General features: G+C 30.8%; 2 protein-coding genes across 7 annotated transcripts in view; one reads left to right on the plus strand and one right to left on the minus strand.

Annotated features, from left to right (window-relative positions):
• The window catches only part of LOC148610436 (very long chain fatty acid elongase 4-like), a 20,438-nt gene extending 14,259 nt beyond the window's left edge, over positions 1-6,179 (minus strand). For 2 of the 5 annotated variants that reach the window (XM_088543309.1, XM_088543305.1), the window contains exons 1-3: positions 6,056-6,179; positions 2,220-2,310; positions 29-216 (exon numbers count right to left, since the gene is read on the minus strand). In XM_088543309.1, the coding sequence (XP_088399435.1) occupies positions 29-216; positions 2,220-2,286 (255 nt within the window). In that variant the 5' untranslated portion in view covers positions 2,287-2,310; positions 6,056-6,179. Of the gene's footprint in view, positions 1-28; positions 217-2,219; positions 2,311-3,030; positions 3,433-4,673; positions 4,770-5,813; positions 5,987-6,055 lie in introns of those variants that run through there. The other 3 variants (XM_088543306.1, XM_088543308.1, XM_088543307.1) reach the window with 3 other exon arrangements.
• LOC148610437 (very long chain fatty acid elongase 4-like) lies at positions 6,141-17,573 on the plus strand. 2 transcript variants are annotated; one of them, XM_088543311.1, is made up of 8 exons: positions 6,141-6,337; positions 7,498-7,567; positions 8,657-8,844; positions 9,648-9,731; positions 10,065-10,121; positions 11,379-11,493; positions 12,683-12,810; positions 14,258-17,573. In XM_088543311.1, the coding sequence occupies exons 2-8, from the start codon at positions 7,510-7,512 to the stop codon at positions 14,477-14,479; spliced, it is 852 nt and encodes a 283-aa protein (XP_088399437.1). In that variant the 5' UTR covers positions 6,141-6,337; positions 7,498-7,509; the 3' UTR covers positions 14,480-17,573. The 2 variants fall into 2 exon arrangements, with proteins under 2 accessions (XP_088399437.1, XP_088399438.1); XM_088543312.1 differs by having other exon boundaries at positions 6,141-6,333.
• The last annotated feature ends 431 nt before the right edge of the window (positions 17,574-18,004 follow it).

An 18,004-nucleotide genomic window follows, 5' to 3' on the forward strand; every position in this document is an offset into this window, starting at 1 on the left:
TTACAAATTCTAACAATTGCCAACTCACCTGAGTACATATATGTAAATTTAACACCACCAGAACTACATTATATAAAAATAATAAATTTCCACATTTGATAGGTTCTCTTTTCTCCATATATTTCATTCCACCTAAAACTATCAGTACATATAGTACTGTTATAACAATGGTAGGACTGATTCCCTGCATGAAGAGCCAGTCTTTTACTCTGGGATCTGAAAATGAATATAACATATTGACTGGTACATGTACCGCATAAATGTAACATTAAGACATACCTAGTGACATAATCATGAAAAAACTGAGGATGGCAAACTGTTCAAAATGGTGTAATTCAAAAACTATATTTTGGATTTTGTTGTTATTTTATGGTTCTATACAACTGCACAATTTTTTTTATTTAAACAAATCATTGACCTCATCTCTTATCTGCAACTCCTACGCTACTGAATGGAATTTAAATTTACTTTCACAGAACCTTAATTATGAATTCCCATTATGCGCCTTCCAGTTCAGGTTTTGACCAAAAAATCAATTTGGAGGTCAAAAGGTGTGTTTTATCAAATGGAGGTGTTGGGTATCAATTAAGTAAGCATTGCTAGTTTATTTTTTTTTCATAATAAAAGTAATCATTATCAGAAGCAAGTTTAGTAAAGTATAAGTTTTTGTAAGAATCAGGCAAAATGGGAAAAATCAGAAACATGTATGTCAAAACCTCACCAATCTGACAATATAATTTCACACAAGGATTCTTTCTCTCTTTAAATTATTTGATCTTTGCATCACTGTATTTGCTCAGAAGTTTTTAAATAGAATATTAGTAAAAAATGAGGTTTTTTGAGAGAGTTATCTGCCTTTAAATGATATTTTTTAGTGCATTTCAATGAAATCATAGCACAGTTTAGGGTATTGTATGGAAAATTTTTTTTTTTGTCTCACTCAGATTCTGATGTAAATAGTCAAATTAAACTTTCAAAATGGTGGGTTTTTTCGTACCATGTTTCACCCACTGCATGATTCTTATAGGGACTGACACATAAATTTGGAAGTATTTAACAATCAAGGTTTACATAGTGACATAGTAATAGGTGTAGTATCTCAAAAAATAAACCATTTATTTATAGAATACCCTTTAGATATCAGTACTGTAGTTTAAATCAGTGCAGGAATATCTTCATTCAAATTGCTAAAATCTACATTTAAATCACTGGGTCTCATAGGTACAAATGTAAACAAATAAGATCAGAATAACTTCCAAGGACTTAACCCAGTTTATGGACAAGTCATAACTTATCAATTATTTTATGAAATCTGATTTCTTTTGGCTCAGTAGTACATTTCCTTAACATCCTTCCTTCTACAGTGAAAACTTTGTAAACTGAACCCTTAATGCCCTCTAAAATTGGTTCCGTTTAGACAGATGTTTGGTTTCTCAAGGTTTAAAATAAATTAAAATTGATATCAAGAGAGTTTAAAAAGTGTCTGGTTTAGACAGGTTTTTAGATTATTCAGGGTTCAGGTTAGACAAACTTCACTGTATGTAAAAGATTGTTTGATACAGGGTTTTTAAAACTGCTTCCTTCCATGACAAGTACATGATAACAATGTGTACTAAAATTTGTAAGGAGTGTGTGCATTTCATATCTTCAAAAAAATCAAAAAGAAAGTTCTAAAACAGGGGAATAAACTTAAAGTATTCAAGACAATATAAACTGCCATCAAACTATGATTTAAACTTAAAGTAATCAAGAGACATATAGCTTCATTAAACAAATAACCTGGACTAAAACAGATTTAGATAACGATATTAAAAAAAATGTTAATGGACATGTTTTCTTTTTGAAACGTTTCAGTTTTGATAAACATAATTTGACTTTAAACCGAAAACTTCTGCTGTTTGTACCTCTTATAATGTAAAATATATGGTTCAAATATACAATTTTTCAACTGGACTTCATTAAATCAATAACTTAAGTTACAAAGAAATGAAACATCAGCAGTTCACATACAGTACGTAATTCAAGTGTCTGTTGAATTTTAAAGTCACTCAGTAATCTTTTACATAGCTAATAGGAATAGATAACTGAGATTAAACTAAACCTAAAAATTTAAACCAGAAGATGTTCATACAACTTCGTCCTGACATAAATAAAAAAAACTATGACCCCCTCAACCCTCCTAGAGAAATATCAGGTATATCATATACATATAGTCTTACCTGATATAGACAAAGCCCAGTCATAAAACTCTGATAATTCATAGTATTTATCTTTTATAATATCCATGATAGTATGATTTCTGTTTTAATTCTGCAATAAAAGAACAAAAATACATATAGTTGATCAATGAAGTCTGTCAAGAAACTTTTTAATTGTACTTGTTGTCAGGCTGGACAGAATTCTCTTGAATTTATATCAGAATATAGCTGTTGTGGTAGGTTTCCAAATATTATTTAAGTTATTTTATGAATTTAAAACACAGTATTCATATGCACTTTACATATAGCGAGTGTCACCCATTGCACAGAGGTTACATCAAAATGGTACATGTTTTGTAAAACCAGCTGTCGGAAATTATGAATAGAAGTTACAAGACCAAAGTCAATTCGTTGATTTAGATGACACTACCAAATTATCTACACTGTATTTAACATTTTAACTGGAAATGGACTATTGCTCCTGTATTAATTTCATTGACAATAAAAAAATCAGAGAATGTACTCCAAAACCAAACCATCTAATCAAAATCTGTATTCAGAAAAATGTGAGTTAACCAGTAACATATTTTTTCTTCTGTTTTCCTTGATTAATTATTCAATGAAACGTTCTGATAAATTCATATGGGATATGCACATAGAAAACACAAGTTGACATCAATACATTTCAGAGCAATATCAATATATATTGAAAGCATGCATGATAAGGTATTAATTTTTTTTTATCCTACTAAGTTTTTCACAGTTCAAAAAAATTGAAGTTACCCAGTTAAGGGCAGTTTTGCTATTAAACAATGTAACTCAACTGACATACCTTTTAAATGACCTTTGACTCTTAAATTCAACCACTATTTAAATTGAAAGTAGATGTACATTTATTATATAACCCTAATATGTAATTAAATAAGCAATCAAGTGTTAAGAACGGGTTACCGCAAGCCCTAAACATGTTTACATCTGTTGTGGCAACTGTATTAATCAATCACAACAATTAGTATTTAAAGGTCTGTCATTAAAAGACTCAGTCAAAGTCTACTGACTAGTGTTTTCACATAGGATTAATCTTAGAAATCAGACTGCTCACTTAATATCAGATTAATTTAATTAGATCCTTTTTTTATTTACCTAGACTTAAGGGAATTAATTGTCAATTAACGTAATTGGTTGTAAGATGCTAAGAGCCTGAGTAACATGACATGTAGACTTTATATTTTAAAATGAAATAATAATAAAAAAGAAAAAAACAAATATAATACATGCATTTACATTTTAATAAGCAATTTCATAGCTTAATGAAATGATAAAATTTCTAAAATTGACTTTTTTCTTCTAATTCAAAATGAAGTGACAAAATAAGAACATAAAATTTAAAAGCCACATGAAATGAAATTATGTATAAAACTGAAATACTTTTCATTCATGACATTTACATTTTGCTAGACACATCTAAAATCAATATGAAAGAAGTTAACTCTGTTAAATGAATCCATGGCATGACTTATAAATAGATAACTGGGAAAAACCAACAAAATTTGTAGTACAGTTCTGACATGTGTATATTTTTAAGTTTCACTTGAATTATATAGTTATATAAGTATGATCAAGGGTCTGAATTTACTTTCAAGAGTGGAAGGTTCTTAACTCTTTGAAGTTTCAAATCAATAGTATAGTTTAAAAAAAATCAAAAGTCCTGAATACAATGTCAATGAGTACAGCTGAATATCCCCAACCTCAATAAATGTTATTCAAAGGTCCTAGGTTGGATATTGGGGGTCCGGGACCTGGGACCACCACTAATTTGAACCCCTGAATGAATCCTAGTCAGCATAGATCATTGGTTTGTCATAAAAATATCATTAAAATGGACAAAATAGGTATGCTTTGAACTTAACATGCATTAACCAGTAGGCCAAAAAAAAGTAAAATGTCCATTTCCTGCTATCCTACATTGTACATTAGCATCTACCCTAACATTTCATGGCCATTTTGGCTCAAGCACTATTAAAGTCCAGATTGTTTTCCCATTAACTCAATGTAATATATTTTCAATTAAAATTATTTCCCTACATGCACCTATTTTTCTTGGTAGTAGCAGGAAACAAGACTATTTTTTGTTATGGCCTTATACATTTACACATTTCAATCTACCAAAAATTCTGCATTTTCATATTGTTAGTCCTAACAGTGAACTTTTTAATCCACAGGCCCAAACCATTTTTTAAAGATTTTTTCATAATATTAGTGGCACTTGAATGGAATTTTCCCAGGCCCACTAGCATTTTTAATAACCTATAGTCTAGACTGTAAGAACAAGAAGTTGAAGCACAACAAAGCAAAAAGACTTACAGACCGAACAAGCTGAAGCTTATTACATGTACCAACTTTTGAATCATTTCAAAAGGTGCAAAGAAAATTTTAGGTCTAGGAACAGAAACCCCTAAAAATAATAATACATACATAGATGTATGAAAATCAGTCAGTTGAACAATTCAAGAAGACCTAGCCAAAAGTCATCCACTTGGTACAAAACTTTCACCAATCACTTGAATGGTTCTAAAAAAATACAATAAAGGATAGACAAATGGATACACAAAAACCTGAAATGAACAGTTGTACAACTTACAGGTTCCAACATTTAAAGGTAGCAAAAAGATAAGGCCATGGTTAAGAGATATTCCAATTAATAAAAGTACACAAAGAACTATTAGGAAACATAGAACAAGAGCCAAGTGGCCAATGCAACTAAACAAAACATTAGGTCCCAGAATGTTTTAGAGAAAAGTCTCTCAATTTTTTTAAAATCTAAATGGATAAATAATCCATTATATCATTTGGATTACTTTTGGAAATTGATTATAAAATTTTGATTTCCCAACACTACATTTGTACCTAGTTTAAAATGAACCAAGGTTGCTCATGTACTATTTAATCTGAAATATGAAAAGACAAAATCATGCATGCAAGTCAGTTTCATTCAGACTTCCTACAAGAAGTCCTTTTCTTAGTATTAAAGTTAAATTTTTAAAAGAACTCCAAATAATTAGACAAAAATTGATATGAACTTTGAAAGGGTCAAAAAGCCTACATGTACTATCACTTTAACAACTAGGAAATTACCATAAATCAATGCAGACACATTGTTGTTCTTAGAAACAGTACTGAGTTGGCAAAATAATTTATAGTGTCTGTGGATCCTCATTATTTTCAGTTGGGAGGGATAGTGGCACAAAAGTGAATTCTCCACTTAGTTGTGTTTATCATATCATAATGCAAATCATGTTAATAATATCTGAGGTATGCCAAATCATGGTTTTCCTAAAACTTCACAGTTGCATGTACCTTACATTTGTGTAAATGCATTTTGTACCCAAAGAACAATACAATCATCGCAGTATTAGCATTTTAATAAAAGATGTTGTCTCTGTTAATACTACACAGGTACATTTAATAAAGATACAGTACAGCACACACCCCAAGTACAGATAACATGGTACTAATGTAATATACACAACTGTAAATGTAACACATATATCCCCGAGTACACACAATGCACATGGCAAGGTACAAAGGTCACCAGCAGGTAATCAACATTCTTACCCGCATTTAATGTAAGTTCATACAAAAATCCAGTTAGTTTTTACTTAAAATGACCAGATAATCTGCATAATGATAAGGATCCCGGCTGTTGATGACATGAAGAGTTGGAAAAGCAGACGCTCTTCTTCCAGGACCAGGTTGGGCAACAGAGATTTTATGTACGTTCTATCATATTATCCCGATTCGGAATAGGCTGATAGGTTGGACAGAAAGATAGAGTAATTAGAAGAAAACAAACGTACCTTTTCAAAAAACAAAAGCATGTGTCAGGGAATCAGGCAGCAAGCAAATTCCAAAGCATGTGTTGCTATCAACAACAGGAAACAAATAGCCGGTGGAAGCACCTGTTCGAGCCAATGAAATTACAGTTAGCAGAAAAGACTAACTGAGAAATTTTATGTCGCTTATTTTGATTGGACAATGGATAAGAAATAATTTTGGAATCGTGTTGGATTTGTTTTGCTTACACGGAAACATCTCAATTTTGTGAACAAGTTGTATCCTGAGAAACAGGATAAGAGTATGTAAGTAGACGATTTTTACAAAAAAGATCAATTGCATTTTTTTATTTTGGCACAAAATCTTATGAACATAACCCCTAATTTGTAGTTTTGTAGTTTTGTAGTTTGTAGTTTAAAAGATAACATACCATAAAATATATTTCAAAGTTTTCCCAATAACTGCCAGAAAAAAAATAATTTCATGCATATGGAAGTCCTGTTAAAAAACAGTCACTCACAAATTTGCAAGTTTTTCGTTCATAGTGGATATTTGTTCTAATCCCAACAACACAGGCTCTTTGTCTAGGCATGTTTATGGACAAATAGCCTGATGATCCGAAATGGATTGTATAGACCTTTAACTTGTACATAGAATAATATTTGACTATGATTTATAAACACTGTGCATGTATAACATGTATTGAAAATTGTTGGAAATCTACATATGAAATGTAAATAACACAAAATTTTATTTAGATGACTTGACAGAAGTCTTAACCCATTATTAACGAAATGTTTACAAAAAGGCATATTTACCTATAGTCCTTTTTTCATATTTACTGATTGCAAGCCATTTTAGGAATTTTTTTTAAAGGTTGAATCCACCAACACATGATTACCTGGTTTTCGGTCTCATTGGGGAAATGAAAAACAGTAAACATTTTTCATTTCGTAAGCACCTACATGGTTTGAAATATTGTTATTTGAAAGTGTCCAAGTAACTCAGCCCCAATAAATCAAATATTTGATTTTGAAGTCTGCAGCTATCCATCGCTCAAAATTGACAGTAAACAAATCTGTTGTTTTGAAGAGTAACATCCCTTTATTTAAAATTCTGAGAAACAAAGTCAGAGTTAGGAATAAGGACTATTAAATGAGTTTGTAATGCACAACTTCATACAGTGATAACTACACTAGAAAAATTAAAGTTCATGACTGTATATGCGTACAGTTTTTAAGGTTTTCGTTTAGAAAAAAATTTCTATGAACATCATTAGTAGATAATAAATACCTATACAAAATTAAAAATATGCACATTGTTTGTCTGTTTGTTTTAGATTTTGTGCCCACAAACTCTATTTCTCAAAACCTGTTAGTTCACAAATTATTTTTTTTTTACAATATATCCAATTTTCATTGAACTGACATACTGGGTAATACCTTAACTGTTTTTTTTTTTTCAGACAACCAGCACCATGAGTTTGTCGTCTTTTTTCTATGATTATGAAGAGGTTTGGAGAATCAAGATGGGTGGTAAGTATGATTGCATATTTATAAGTGTTACTTCATTCTAAATAGAACTACTACATTGTAGGTAATGATTTATTTTATATATTTTACAAAACACAGTATTATTTTGATAAGAAATGGAATAATTCTACAATGGAGTATTGAAATATTTGAAGGCTAAGTTATTTTTAAAATCAATAATTAAATAAATGAGGATTCTTCCATTTGACTGTTCAGTATATTTGAAAACCTACTAGCTATAAAAATTCAATGCTGGTTGTTAAGGACTTAAATGGTGAAATAAAAAAAAATAAGTCAATGACAACAAACTGTGAAAATTAGTAGTAAGATTTACCAGTGTGCAGAAATAGCAAGAGACTGATTTAGCATGACAAAAACAAATAAAAGGTATATCACCAGTCTCAATTTCTATGGTAAAGTTCTTAAGTACCTGTCTTTGTATGAAAAATGCATATTCTGTACCATGTGATACACTCCAAAAAAGGCTGCACATTTTAATTTTTGTTTTTAAGTTGTTTTATGGGTTTATGTGATAGAATGTATAATTACTCAATCTGTTAGTTCTTAGGAAATAATTAACATGAAAAATCCAATAGTGTCTGTTGTATTTCAAATTACGTAGTTATCTCCCTTAATTATGAATTTGACTATACATTCTATAAAATTTTTATATCTTAAGAACAAGGCTTACCAGTACATATGAAAAGCCACAGGTTACTTTCTGTTAACTATAGAATTTTAAACAAAATTCAAAAATAAAAATATGTAGACTTTCCACCCATAAATCACCTTTTGCATGATCTTATCTGGATAATTATTTAAGGAGATAGACATGGGTAAGGAACATACGGTAACTCTTACAAATCATTGGAACGACATTGTGTAAAGCATTTTACATCAATCTCATCGAAGCATAAAAGTAACTTGGATTTATTTCATTCTGTTTCAAATAAAATCTTGATAGGCTTTGATGAAATTGAATATGATGCAAAAATATTACTGATTTCTAGAGTTATGTTCCTTACCCCAGGTCTATCTCCTTAATAAAATGTTGGAATCAGATACTGCACTGTGATGTTAATTGTATTTCAGATGTACGGACCCAGAATTGGTTCATGGTTACATCACCCATACCAACAATATTCATTGTCATGGCATATCTAACATTTGTTCATAAAGGCTTGCGGTGGATGAAGAAGAGAGAAGCTTTTGATCTGAAGCTTGTCTTACAGATTTATAACTTTTGTTTGGTGCTACTTAATGCTTATATATTTTATGAGGTAGAATATTTTCAATCTTGTATTTTCTTTTTTTTATTTCTGACTCCCGGATTTTTATTTTCATGATGACATAAGTACTTTTTTCTTCACTGCAAGAGCTATTTTGGCTTTATTGATGGTTGTTACAACATAAAAAAACAAAATTATTAATATTTGTGGTGCTACTGCATTTGTATAATACATGTAAAAGTACCTTAATTTGTGGATGCCAATTTTCATGGATTAGAGAAAATACACAAGTTCGTTGATTCTTGAATTCGTGGTTTTGAGATTTTCAATACACACATCAATGGAAATCAGCTTTTTGTTGGGAACCAAATTTCATGGTCTGACTCACCCACAAAAACCATGAAAATTGGTACCCCACGAACAATAGTACTTTCACAGTACACATTTAAAAATATATAGTTCAGACTTGGAATGATTTAGAAGAGAACAAAATTACCTACTTACCATCCTAATCTTTTTTAGCACTCAGGCTATGGCATACAGAAATAATTTTAAGCCTGGCCTAAACACACTGACTTTATTAAAGAGTAACCAGATTTTTATTTAAAAAAAACTTGATTTCTGGATGGTACACATATAGAGTATTGAGTAAGGTCATGTGTGTAAGTTAAAAATCCCAAAGCAGTCTTTAATAATGAATGGAGTTAGACACACTAATGCACATGTAAAGTTAGTTATTCAAATACATTGATAAATTTAACAGTGTAAATACAGAAAAACATTGAAATCTATAATTAGAAAATAGAATTATGTATGACTATTTGGTAGTTAAATAAGATGTGATTGCTTTTCAGTTCTTCGTATCAGCGTGGTTGAATCCAAAAGTGAACAAATTCTGTGCACCTATAGATCATTCTGATGATCCTGATGCCACAAGGGTAAGTCTTTATACCATAATCATAATAGATATCTTGCCAGAAATTTTAGATGGTGTAAATTCCAATGGCAAATTATTTTGAAAAGTATGTACCAAGCAATGATAAAAAGTTGAAATGATGCTTACAGTATCTCAATTAAATAATGAAATACTTATATACTGTCTAGTATCTTTACACTTGATGAAATTATTTTAAAAAATCTTTCAAGTATACACAGAAACAGTTATAAAGAAAGTGTATTATGTTGATTTTTCAATAGACATAAATTATGTGAAGGGAGATAACTCATGTTTTTTTACAACTATTCTCAAATATTTTTCCTTTACTTTTCAGCTAGCTAAAGCTGTGTGGTGGTTCTATTTCTCGAAAAGCATTGAACTGATGGACACAGTAAGTATTACTAGTAGTTTTACATGTACAGTAAAACCTGTCAACTGAACCCCTTTTAGATGAGTTTTCATTTATTTAAGGAGGTAGACCTAGGGTAAGGGACACAACTCATGAAATCAGTGATATGTTTGCATCATATTCAATTTTACCAAAGCCTCTCAAGCTTTTGTTTGAAGCAGAATAAAATTAATCCAAGTTAATTAGATGCTTTCATAAGATTGTTGTAAAATGGTGAATACAATGTTCCAATGATTTTTAAGAGTTGTGTCCCTTACCCTCCTTAAGGCAATTGTTTGGTTTGATCATTTTTTTCATTTCATCATCATTTCATGTTCATTTTATCATCAACTTCATGTTCATTGTCTGAATATAGCTGAAATATTGCTGCTCGGACGTTAAGCCCCAACAAACAAACAAACAAACAAACAAACAAACGGTTTGATCAAGTTCAAAACACATTGAAACTGATATGAATGGACTTAATAAATATTGTTATTATTTAATATTTCTCAGACAATTGAAATTCAATAGTGACTTGTTAATATTGTGGCAGTTATCTTCAGAATTTGGTTTGTAAGCACAAATGGTGAATCTTTCTGACAGAACTGAAAATCAAAGATGATTGGCTAATATTGTGAGAGTAACCTCTATTGGAAATTGAGATTTCAAATTTGTTTTATAAGTGCTAACACACCTGCAATTCCCAGGTGTATTTGAATCAGACTTACACTAAATATATGTATTACAAATACAAAAATGTGGAACACTTTTTTTTTAATTTAACTATTTGCGTTAAACATGATGAAGAAAGAGATCAATAGTCTTATCACTTCAAAATGGAGTCTGACCATCATGTGTATGCAATTTGATACACTGAAAACTATTTTTCAGTCACAGTCTAAATCACAGCCATTCACAGGCACCTGTTTCAAGATTATGTTTATTCATGCATAGTATCAATATGAAAAATAAATCTTAAAGCAAGTGCCTGTGGTCATAAATAGATATTAGGGACAGAGCTTCTTAAGTATGTAAGAGGTCTGAAAAAAATGCATGGCTCAAAATCATTCTGTCAGAAATGACGTACATAATTTAGATATAAATGTTTTATTTTTTAAAGCAGACAGAGAGTGGATTTTCTAGGAAGTACCATGTAAAGGGAAGGCAGAAAATCTGGTTAAAATAAAAAAAAAAAAACATCCATAGTTACGTCATATTCATATTATTTTCTGTTGTAAACTTTATATTATTTTACAGGTTTTCTTCATCTTACGGAAGAAGAACAATCAGGTGACCTTTCTTCATGTTTATCACCATTCGACAATGCCTGCAATCTGGTGGATCGGTGTGTTTGCTGCCCCCGGTGGTGAAGGTCAGTGATACTTAACTAGCATGAACAATTCTAATCTAATTGGTCATATCCAGTAGCTAATCCAGGAATTTTCAAAAGAGCACCCATTAGTTGCCCTATTGGGGATGCTCCAAATCAATAATTCTGAACATAAAAGAGGGGGGCAAGGCCATCTGCCCCCTTTTGGATCTACCATGTTATCAATTGCACAATAGCTAAGTTGAATTTTTAAAATAAGACATTTTTGCCATATATTGTTTGGTAGATGTAGTATCATTTAAAGATTTAGACTAAATAGAGAAAAATACAACTTTTTTTTCTTGGGCAATAAAAATTTACCGATCTGGACTTCTCAGCCTTTCTAGTTACACAAAAAAATAACCTCGGACGGAAGAATCTGTTCGGAACTTGACTGATCTGATTCTAAAATTCTAGTTTTACTGGTTGAAATTTTTACCATTACTTCTTTACCTAGCTCCTCACTTCACGCCAAAAATTCTTGACAGAGTTATTCTTTATTTCTAGTGATATCTAGCCAAATTTTTTAGCATCAGGGCTGGTGGTTAGAAGCATTTTAAGTCGTGTATGACTACAATTCTGGCAAATTTTTCAAGAAGAAATTCTCCTTTCTGCTTCTGAGGTTTTTTCAGTTAGCAGAAATGGTTGAGTAGTTCAGATTGAAAAATTTACATCTATAAAGAAGATTTGCTGTTTATGTATAGCTTTATAAAAACTTTAAATAAATTCAAATTAATCTGAGTATTGTTGAACATTATGTGGACTATAAATGGTACCACAAAGGAAAAGCAATGAAATAATGGTTAGACGGGTGAACATGATAATTGTTATCCACAGATGAAAACAAAACCAAAAAAGGACAAAACATCATGAATAACACAAATTTAGTAAAATTTTAAAGTTAAGAAGAAATGATTTACTGCCAATATAATAATTTTCGCAGTGTACTGATATTCGCTATTTTGTGATGGATAAATGCAAATGTAAAATAATTTCCAAAAAATCAATTATTTTACTAATGTAATTTTATAGCTATAAAACATTTTTTTTTCAAAACTGTAAAAGTTTATACCTTCAAATATGTTCACTTGACAGAGTCTGTGAAAAACTGGAACCACTAAAATCAATATGTTAAATGTATTTAATAAATATAATGTCAGACAGATTTAATATTTGAAACTTTCTTGAACAGCCTACCTATGTGCCAGTATTAACAGCTTCATCCATGTGCTAATGTACACATACTATTTCCTTGCATCACTTGGACCACAGATGCAAAAATATCTCTGGTGGAAGAAATATATGACAACACTCCAACTGGTAGGTAGCAGTGTTAAAGGGAGATAATTTATTACTGTGAAAACAATCATTGATGGCCATCTGGGCATTCAAGCTTACATTCATGCTGTATGTAATTATTTGACTTAAAAGTGAACTAAACTGGAATTGCCTAAATATATCATGCACAAAACTGGAATTGCCTAAATATATCATGTACCAAACTGGAATTGCCTAAATATATTGTGAACTAAACTGGAATTGCCTAAATATATTGTGAACTAATGTCATTTAAAAGTAACAGTTCATGATGTATTTAGGCTATTCTGTGTCTACTTAAACTGAACCTAAGAAGCAATCATAGTAAGCTTTGATAACAGATATAGGAACTCCATATTACGGTAGGGTGAATTTTTCCCTGCATAAGTTAAATCATAATTAATTTTGATAAAAGAACTTGATGTATAAATATGAAGCAGATGTAACCTGAAAGGGGAGGGGTTATAATCTAAAGTGTATCGGTAGATATGTCACTTATTAGAAGTTGAGTTACATTCTAGGTCCTTGTAGACTTGGGACAATTTGTCTGTTGGCTGAGTTATCTTAAACTTCTAGTGAGACTGAACTATGACCCTCAGTGGTTTGTAGGTCATAGGTTAAATGCTTTAGGTTTAACATTATAAGGGCTTCTTCCTCTATAAAAATCGCCGAGCCTCAATGCTTGTAACTAATTAACAAAACTTCCTGGAATATTGACATATTTCTTATCATGAAATCTTTATATAAGTTACTGTGAAAGTACTATTGTTCATGGGGTACCAATTTTCATGGTTTTGTGGGTAGGCGAAACCATGAAAGTTATTTCCCAATGAATAAGAGATTCCCATTGATGTATATACTGAAAACATTAAAACCATGAATTCAAGAATCCATGAACTTGTGTTTCTTTCCTTATCAACAAAATTGGTATCCATGAATAAAAGTACTTTCACAGTATATTGTCATGTTGGGATCTTCTTCAAAGAGTAATCAAGGGAACCAACGTTATAGTGGTAATCAAAAGAATGTAATCCAGGGACAAAGACCAGACATGGAAAACAGACATCCACTACAAGGAACACAAAGTAACTAAAATCATACATACAAAGTAACAAAAGTAAATGAGCAACTCAGACTCCACTAAAAACTGGGAGCATGGACCAGGTGCACCTGTAGGGTTAGCGTCCTCTGCTTTTCTAGAAACACCCACCGAGTTGCTTATAAAAAGTCAAGTCCGGGGTAGACAAACGAGGAAAGGTTCATTAGAACTGAGGACATCCGACCCAAGTTGGACAAGTTCATATTAGTGATTTTTCAGTTTCTGTATTCTGTTGAATTTTGCTTTGAAATTTGTTCATATATGTATTGTTTTATATATTTCTTGACTCTAAAGTGTATAATTTTGCAATTATACATAGATATTTAAATCTGTACATCTTTACATTTTTAGGCTCAGTTCTGGTGGATTATGTTCCATACAGGTTATGCTATCCATCTAAACTGTGGTTTCCCTAACAAATTCCAGTGGGCTCTTATTGTTTATGATTTATCTCACATTGTCTTGTTCACAAACTTTTACTATGAGACCTACACCAAGAAGGAACGACGCCTGAAACTGGAGCAGCAAATGATTGCTAAGGCAGAGGAGATAAAAGGCAACAAGACCAATTAAAATAACCTTAAATTTAGATTGTCCATAATGTAAATAGTATTGTTTATTTATTGATAAATGTTAAGGTTGAGTAAGTTACAGTTCAAGGTTGAATATGTTACAGTTTGAGGATAAATATATTTAAGTTCAAGGTTAAATATGTTTCAGTTCAAGGTTGAATATGTTACAGTTTGAGATTAAATATGTTTCAGTTCAAGGTTAAATATGTTACAGATAGAGGTTAAATATGTTACAGTTTGAGGATAAATATGTTACAGTTCCAAGTTAAATATTTTATAGTGTAGGCCTAAAATTATTACAATTCAAGTTTAAATATGTTACAGTTGAAGTGAAATATGTTACTGTTCAAGGTTAAATATGTTATTGTTAGAGGTTGAATATGTTACAGATAGAGGTTAAATATGTTACTGTTCAAGGTTAAATATGTTACAGTTTGAGGTTAAATATGTTACTGTTCAAGGTTAAATATGTTAATGTTCAAGGTTATATATGATACAGTTTGAGGTTAAATGTGTTACAATGCAAGGTTAAATATTTTACGATTGGTCTGTTCAGTCTGGGTTTTTGGCCTTTTTGGTAGTCCCCCATTTCTCAGTTATAAATGGCTTCTATTGTGAAGATGAAAACATTTGTAATGACCACCAATTTGACTGCACTTTGTATTAGATGTTGCCATAATGTTACATTGTTGTTCAGTTGTAACTCCTTGTGTCTCATTATGCTACACTACTGATCGGTTGTATCTCATTTTAGCTTCTTTCCATATCTATTTTCTGCTTTAATGGTGTTGAAGTTCTTCTTCAGTTTCAATTTATTTTTTAAGGGAAAATAAGTCTTATTTGTTCTGTGGTTCTCCTCTCATACCCCTTACAAATTGCTACAAGGATTTACAAATAAAGATGTATACTATTTATGTGTTTAAATACAGCAGAAGTGAATGTCGAGAAAAATTATCATAGCTTGTTTTCCCTTCTTTTGAATTGTTTTGGTTTAATTAATTAGCCAATAATTCTGTTTGGTAAAACTGATCTGGAATACTGATACAATGAATTCTGATATGGGTCAGTGTAATATGTATTACCTTTTGACATATCTTTTCGCAATTATAACTATTAATGAAGGAAATTTATATTCTTCATCTAGGTCATTTTAGCAAGAATCTTAAAAGATAAAAAGTGATTACTGGTAATGCTTGTCAAATTGGCATATTTTATCTTTAGTATAAATCAGAATATGATAGTAATTTATTATCTACGAGAATCTTATATTGACAAAACATTTACTAGTTAAAAATGATACAACGGGTAATCTGCAATAACAAAAATGTCATAATAGAGTCAATCTTAGCTTGTTTTAGAGTTGTTAATGAAAATTTGTCAGCTACAAATATACTTTATATTTTTTTAGGTTTTACTGTTCAAATAAAACATTTGTAGCAACAGTTTGTAATTTTGTTTTGTCGTTTTTAACAGGAAAAAAAATTGTGAACATATTCTGGTATGGGGCTGTCGTTGTTGTCGTCATTCCGTGTCTGTAAACATTTGGTATTAGTGAAAAATAACTAGAATATAAGTGCATTAATCTCTAAAAAGGTGACACATTGTAAAACAAAGGCTCAGATTGATTTTGGAGTTTTGACTTGAACCATCTAGGGAGTAAAAGGATCTCCATGAAATCTTTCCATAATTTGTCATACCATCAGTTGATTATGGAGCATGTGACTCAAACACTTCAGTAACTAAGGGACAAGAAGGGGCCAGTAAGAAGCATTTTCCTGATGTTTAGACAGAAAGTCGAGTAAAAGTGTATGGATCTCTATAACACATGGTGCCACAGCACAAATTTATTAATTGTAATGATTGTGTAGTGTTTGCTTAAAACTTTATTTCTCCAACAAGCTGTGTTAGGGAAAAATTGTTTTTTTCCTTATTTTATAGAATGATAGATACATGTACTTTTGATATTTTTTGCAATACTGCGATAACCATTTTAATTATAGACAGACATGTTCTTACTTCACATGTAGGTGTAGTTACTTTCACATATCTACTCCATATATTTTCATAGTTGTGTAGTTACTTACACACCTGCATACATGTATGTTTGTGTTGATATTTACAAAATGCCAGCTATTGTTTGTGTAGTTATTTACATATCTCTTGCATATGTTTGTGTAGTTATTTACACACCTCTTGCATATGCATATGTAGTTATGTACACATTTCTTACATATGCTTGTGTAGTTATTTACACATCTCTTACATATGTTTGTGTAGTTATTTACACATCTCTTACATATGTTTGTGTAGTTATTTAAACATCTCTTGCATATGCATGTGTAGTTACTTACACATTTCTTACATATGCTTGTGTAGTTATTTACACATTTCTTGCATGTTTGTGTAGTTATTTACACATCTCTTGCATATGCATGTGTTATTTACACATCTCTTACATATGCTTGTGTAGTTATTTACACATCTCTTACATATGTTTGTGTAGTTATTTAAACATCTCTTGCATGTTTGTGTAGTTGTTTACACATCTCTTGCATATGTATGTATAGTTATTTACATGTTAAGTGCAGTTATTTACACATGCATTAAAATGTAGTTTTATCACATGGAGTGTACAAATAGCTTTTGAACAATTTCTGATTTGGAGTATTTACAAAAATCACATATCATTCAGCTTTTTTACTATCATGCAAAGATTAAGTGTGTGTCTAGATGCTGTGCATATATCAAGATCAATTGTTTGTGTGTCCGAAATTGTATGCATTTGCTTCTAACAAAACCATATTGATAAAATGGTTTTAAAATCATTCCTTCTACAAATTTATTTTTCATCTTCAATCACTTTTAATTTATAAATATTTGCACCTCTGATCTTCATGTTATCATTTATTTTTGTTGTTTCTCCTTTTGTTACAGCATTTACTGAATTTGTTTAGCTTATTGTATTGAGTGATATTTTTACGACTTTTCTAAGAGTTTTAAAGAAATATTTTTGTATCAATTTTTCTATTCATAATTTTTACAATGACTTATGAATGTTTCTTTTTTCTTGATTCTATATTAAACTTTACAAGTAACTTAGTATCTTTTTTTTTACAGTAATGAGCTGTAATCTAAATTTACCAAAATTTTAGGGTAGCATGCTTGCGTTGAGTATTGGAGAATCCATGGCCAAATAACACATAAGACTTTAAAATTGTTAGCCACTGCACCTCCGCCAAGCACAGTAATGAGCTATCATCTCAATTTACCAAAATCTTGAGGTAACATGCTTGCTTCGAGTATTGGAGGTCATGGATTCAATCCATGACCAACACATAAGACTTCAAAATTGTTATTCACTGCATCACCGCCAAGCACAGTATTTAGGGGCTTAAATAACAACACATGGTCTTGAACTGGTCTACCCTCATGTCAAATGTCAAAAGCCTACATCAAAAGACAAAAATGTTACTGCCCTGAAACAATTTATTATGGACAAACAGAGAGGCTGATCACTACAGGGTAT

This window comes from Perna viridis, chromosome 8 (genome assembly GCF_037379345.1).
Source record: "Perna viridis isolate PV_CMFRI_1.1 ecotype Kerala chromosome 8, ASM3737934v1, whole genome shotgun sequence".
Classification (NCBI taxonomy): Eukaryota; Metazoa; Mollusca; class Bivalvia; order Mytilida; family Mytilidae; genus Perna; species Perna viridis.

Bases quoted from the DNA above. Each gene is read 5' to 3' on its own strand.
- LOC148610437 (XM_088543311.1), top strand. From the start codon at position 7,510: ATGAGTTTGTCGTCTTTTTTCTATGATTATGAAGAGGTTTGGAGAATC. The intron at 9,732-10,064 runs GTAAGTCTTTAT...TTTACTTTTCAG, and splicing joins ATGATCCTGATGCCACAAGG to CTAGCTAAAGCTGTGTGGTG. The intron at 11,494-12,682 runs GTCAGTGATACT...TTTCTTGAACAG, and splicing joins TGCTGCCCCCGGTGGTGAAG to CCTACCTATGTGCCAGTATT.